The sequence below is a fragment of the Acyrthosiphon pisum genome, chromosome A1 (genome assembly GCF_005508785.2).
Source record: "Acyrthosiphon pisum isolate AL4f chromosome A1, pea_aphid_22Mar2018_4r6ur, whole genome shotgun sequence".
Lineage (NCBI taxonomy): Eukaryota > Metazoa > Arthropoda > Insecta > Hemiptera > Aphididae > Acyrthosiphon > Acyrthosiphon pisum.
The window spans coordinates 48,604,142-48,609,962 of NC_042494.1; the positions used below are offsets into that span (position 1 = coordinate 48,604,142).

Sequence of the window (5,821 nt, forward strand, 5' to 3'; positions counted from 1 at the left end):
AAATAACAGTGGAGTGTATAGAAGCGGTTGCAGGTGTAGAGTTTATTTCAGGTATTAAAATCGATGTAGGGTCATTAGCATTATCAATAGGTAAACCGTCATTAGTGACCGGGTCTATCGGCAGATTGTTGTCAATGGGTGCAGAGTCCATATAATTGAAGGTCGAAGGCGACGTATTTAGAACCGGAGTGTTTTCCATAATATGTTGAAGTCCGGGAGACGTGGGTGTAAGTAAAATAGAATTCGACTTACGTGAATTTTTTTTAGATACGACGGGAGTGTATTTGGAATCCGAGGAACGATTGGTAGACAGCGTAGGTTTTATTTTGTTCGGGGCGGGTGATTTACCCGCACGAGAGTCGCCGCCCGAAGACGACGACATAATTAGTAATAAGCCGCACTAACGATGTATACAAAACAATAACGGTAACTGCGATAAGAGTAAGCGGAAAGCACAACCGAACAGTATGACTGCAGAAACGCGACTGATCGGGCACTGTTATTATTTTACTTTGTTTTGTAACTGTATATACGTTCGTATATACTTTTGTGTAAGTGTAAAAATGCGCTACTGGTTTTTCGCTAATTGCCGCATTGGTTGTTTTTAATAATTGATTTATTTTTTTGTCATCGATATAAGTCTCTTCCCATTTCAATATAGGTAAATGGTAAGCTTTACACCGGTCTAAACGTTCCTCAAGTCCATTCATCGCCCATAGTATTTTCGACAATGTTTTTGGCTGTTTTAATGTTGTTACCGTGTTAATTACACTGAAATATGAAAATATAAAATTTATTTAACATTATAATAAATAATGTATAATGTATATATTGTTAAAAACGTAGTCAGGTGTATTTTTAGATAACACAAAGATTTTGCCGTAACGTGGTTAATGTCTTCAATGTTTATGGAATTCAATAGTTTTGGTACAAACAATTGATCCATCTGTATTGTTAATTTATGTTTCTTCACAACGTCCGGTGCAGTTTTCGCCAACGTTTGAACGATTTTACATAAAACGTTTTTGGCGGCTTTTCGACAAACTGTTTCATCGTAATCCATCAAATCCGTTGTACAACACTGCCAATAGAGCATACATAATAGCTCCAATTCTCCAGTAATTAACGTATAATTGGTATCTGCTCGATCTTTTATAAATTTTGTAATGATAATTTCTATTTCTGGTAAAATTATCGTCGGAATACGCATCCGTACGTCAGATTGTATACTGTGATATCTTTGTCGGTATTTACTAGCGTTTGCCGAATAACCGGCACTTTTTGTTTTTCCAACGTAAATATTTTCAATCGTTCTCCTATGTCTGAACCTATCACTTTGATATTTATATCGTTTTTAATAAATCCGATATACGTGTGTATTCTGCCGGACAGGCGAAATTCGAAATATCGGCTTCATAATCATCGACTGTCATCGGAGTGTTTATATAATTTTTTATAAAACTCGTCATGTATTTTGTTTCCTTCAATATTTCGATTTTTATCTGTTTAGATTTGTTTTATAACTATCATTCAATCGGCAATATTCTTTTAGTTTTTTTTATCTCGTTCTATAAAATCACTATTACTGTCGACATCAAGTAAACGATATTTACACAAAGTCTAAAATTACAGTCTCCACAACGGCAAATAGATAAAGCCATAAACCGTGTAAAAACGTTGTTTTCCTAAATCTATTTTTTTTGTTACTAAAAACTTTTTATTTTATATTGTGTGTGTTTCCCGTTTCGTGTCCATTGTTGTGGTGGAGATTGTTTTTTGGGTGATTGTTAATTTTGTATTTGCAGTTGTGGGTGGTTTTTGATTGGATGATGGACTAAATGATTGGCCGAAATCCATGGTCCACAGTCGTCGTTGTTGAATTGCGTTGGTGTGATGCCATGAACTGTAGTCCAAGCCGAAGGCTGGACACCTGAATGTTCTTGCCAATCTTTTAAGAATTTTTTGATTATGTTCAGTATATACCATTTTGGTGGTTCCTGTGCTTCCCATCATAGCACACCACCATTTTGTTGTTGGGAAATATAGTCACCAAGATCCAATGATTTCCCGTGTTAGTGGGAAATAGTAATGTGTTCATGTTTAAGATGGGTTTTTTTTACACATCTTTTGATCCCAATTAGTCCTTTAGTGTAATATTTCTTGAAGAAATCTACACTGAAGAAATGAGACGTTGGATTTTCGTTGGTTAAGGTAGTTAGGTATTCTTCAATTATTGATGAGTTATACCAATGTGTGAAGAACTTGCTGCTCGTGTATCCAGCCATGGTATTTGCTTGTTGTATTTTCTGTGGATTGTCTTGGTCGACTGAAGAGGGCTTGTTTTTGTTTTTTTGGTGGTCCATGTTATTCGTATTGATTTGAATATCGATATTTGGAGTAGGTATGTATTTTGATATATATTAAGAATGATGTTTTGAAATATTAAGATAATGTAAGGTAACTGTTGGGTTTGGGATTCGATTTTATAAGTTTTTATCAAAATGTGCCTTGTTGGCCCATCTGGTAGTAATGGTATATCAAGATATGGGTGGTCAGAGGTTGGGGGTTATGGTAGGTCAGTTATATGTTGTTTCTGCGTGTTAGGTTTCTATGGGAATGATCTTTATTTGTGTGGTTATGTTCTGTTTCTTGAATAATTAAATAAAATTTTACGTTTTGAGATTAGCGAGTTTTTTAAGTACTGATGTGTGTGTGATTATGAAATTAAATGTTTAGTTGGTTTTGGTTTTGTTTTGTAATTGTTTTGTTTGTGAGTTTATTGTAATATAGAATAATACCATGTTGAATTCTGATGGTTCCTATAATTCTATTTTAGGTATTTTATGATGATTATAAATTTAATGTAAGTATGCCTTAGTGGCATGTTGCAACTTGATGGTTTCATTTATTGTGTGATTTGTTTCCATAGTAGCTAGATTTAATTGAATTAGTTTATTAATGTCAATTTTATTTTATTTGTGTTACCAGATTTCTATAAAGGTTTATAAATAGATGATATTGGATTTTGCTTTTTGTAATGGATATGTAGAATAAGGTGAGATAATATAGTCGATTAGATGAATTGAATATGTAATTGATTAAATTATTTTAATACTAGTGTTTTTTTTTTTTTTTTTTTTGAATAGATATGTAAAACAAAGTAAGATAATATAATGTATTCTCATGGTTAAAGTATTTTTCTTAATTGAATATGTAATTGATTAAGTTAATTTAATTCTAGTTTTTTTTTTTTTTTAAATGCCCTGAGGCTTTATATAATTTAAACGACCCAAAGGTCTTTATAAATATGTTTGACAATTATACATATTTTACATACTTGATATAAATTATATATATATTACACGTTGATGGAGTCACTTCTAATGAAGTGCCTCCTGCCTTAATCTAAAATCTTAAACTAAGTCGTATGTTTTTAGACGCTTAAGACGTCTGATGTCCTTGGAGTTATCTAATAGTTGGATGGCCAATGGATTGACATGGTGATCTAGCCTCATCTCGTGTTTGCGAGCAAACCTTTGGATTTCATCTGCTATTGTAGGCAGCATCATATCACGGTGAATTGCGTTGTTTTTTTCGAACCAATAGGCTGCAGTGATGGTCCGAAGGGCAATGTTTTGACAGCGTTGTATTACATCGATGTTAAACTTACTGGCACAACCCCACAATTGAATGCCATATATCCAGATCGGTTTTATTATTGCTACGTACAGTAGACGTTTGTTTTCGATGATTAACTCGGAGTGAGGTCCGACTAACCAATAAAGTTTTCTCATTTTTTCTTTAATCTGAATTTTTTTCTGACGGACGTGGTGTTTCCAGTTTAGACGAGAGTCAAGGTGCATTCCAAGATATTTTTCTGAATCTTTTTGTGGGATTGATGATTGATTCAGTACTATTTGGATGTTTTCGGTTTTGCGCAACGTAACTTCCACCGATTTATCGCCATTAATCTTAATTTTCTAACGTCTTGTCCAAGCAAAGATATTGTGAATTGACCTCTGTAAGTTATCAGTTGCAGTGAGCTGTCTATTACGTGTTGACAAAATTGCCGTATCATCGGCAAACATAGCTAATGTTATGTTATCATCGTGTTTGGTATGTCTGCCGTATAGAGTACCTAGGTTCAGGATAGGTTCTAAAACACTATCTTGCGGTACTTCAGCTGATATATCTTTCCATTCTGTTATCGCTTCTTCGTGTATGATTCGAAATTGACGGTCGGTCAAGTAAGAAGTGCACACCAGGTATGTGGCAGTTGATCACGTAGTTTGATGAGGAATCCTTTGTGCCAGACTGTCAAAAGCCTGGGCTACGTCAAGGAATACTCCACAGCAGTACTTTTTTTCTTCAAGAGCTTTATTAATCATATTAGTAACTCGATGTACTTGATCGATTGTTGAATGTTTGTTGCGAAATCCAAACTGATGTTCTGGTATAAGATTTTTTTCCTCTATAATCGGTTTTAGGCGTAGAAGTTTCTCTAAAAGTTTAGATAAACTTGGAAGGAGTGATATCGGTCGATATGATGCGACATTTTCAGGTGGTTTTCCAGGTTTGAGTAGCATGATAACTTGTGCCCGTTTCCATTGTTCTGGAATGTATTCCATGCGCAAAATAGCGTTGTATATGTGTGTAAGATGAATGCCTTCTTTGGAAGTTCTTTCAGTATTTTTAGACTAATATCATCATAGCCTGGTGATTTTTTTGGGTTTAAATTGTTGTCTATTTCTTTAGCAAAATCATTCCTAGCCCTCTTCCTCATCTCGGTATTTAACTCAATATATTTAGCTAACCAGTCTGACTGATCAAACTGAATAACCCTATGAACCTGTAAGAATAAGAAAAAATGTTAAAAATCTATTTAAAATCATATAAAATACAAATATTTACTTTTTCTACTATTAATCCATTCTTAATCGCCTGCTGCAGGTTTCGATAATGTATAATATAATTCTCCTTTTTCTCAAACGTGGCCATCAACTTCCTTACCTTTGAACCATGCGGCACACTATTTTGCGGCAGGAAGGGGAGGTCGTTGTGGATTGAATGTAATCTTGGGGGATATGACACATCAACCTCATACACTCGACCTATTGGTGATGTATCATCTAAATCATTTAACCCGTTTAATGTGGGTTCAACCCAGTTGAACCCACCGTACGGCATGTACTGGGACATTGCCCACCCATACAAGTTGTTACCTATAAAAATAAAAAATATTATTAAGTAAGAAAAAAATTAACAAGTTTTGAAAAAAATATACTTACAGTCCTGATATATTATTCACGATTTCTTCTTCGTTTCGTCATACCCCGGGGTCTTTACATTGTTCGCCTTCGCATATCGCTTACTCGCACTAGTCCTCCACGTATACCTATAAAAATAAATAAGATTATTATATATATATTCATTTTTAAAAATAACATATTGACCATTTTCGAACATTAATAGCATGTCATAATCATGTAATAACTGGAGCTTTTGCCCCGTGTTTTTAAGCATCGCATCGAAACTTAAGCCTGGGGCGGTGAAATAATGGGCGGCGTCCAGGTTATACGCCCTCATGCACACGTCGCGGAAGTTCTCAAAAACGTCCGCCAACAACAGCACATCGATTTTGAGGTACAGATCGCTGTACTCACCCAACATCGTACAGCCGAAGTGGTCCCAGACCCTCCTTCGCGTGGACAAACTCCTTCTCCTTAATACTGGTCTCCGTCAACGTACTAAAAAAATCCCTCTTACTCGGTAGTCTCCTGTCTTCCAGCCCGCTCCCACCTGTCTTGTGTACTCGTTATGG

The 5,821-nt window shown here is 35.1% G+C and overlaps 1 protein-coding gene across 2 annotated transcripts; it reads right to left on the minus strand.

The window, feature by feature from the left end:
* Nucleotides 1-277: 277 nt before the first annotated feature.
* Nucleotides 278-5,687, minus strand: LOC107883425. Of its 2 annotated transcripts, XM_016803418.2 has the most exons (3): nucleotides 5,289-5,687; nucleotides 4,912-5,222; nucleotides 278-4,849 (listed from the first exon to the last, which is right to left on the minus strand). In XM_016803418.2, the coding sequence occupies exons 2-3, from the start codon at nucleotides 5,197-5,199 to the stop codon at nucleotides 4,502-4,504; spliced, it is 636 nt and encodes a 211-aa protein (XP_016658907.1). In that variant the 5' UTR covers nucleotides 5,200-5,222; nucleotides 5,289-5,687; the 3' UTR covers nucleotides 278-4,501. The 2 variants fall into 2 exon arrangements, with proteins under 2 accessions (XP_016658907.1, XP_029343050.1); XM_029487190.1 differs by having other exon boundaries at nucleotides 4,912-5,687.
* Between the last annotated feature and the right edge of the window lie 134 nt (nucleotides 5,688-5,821).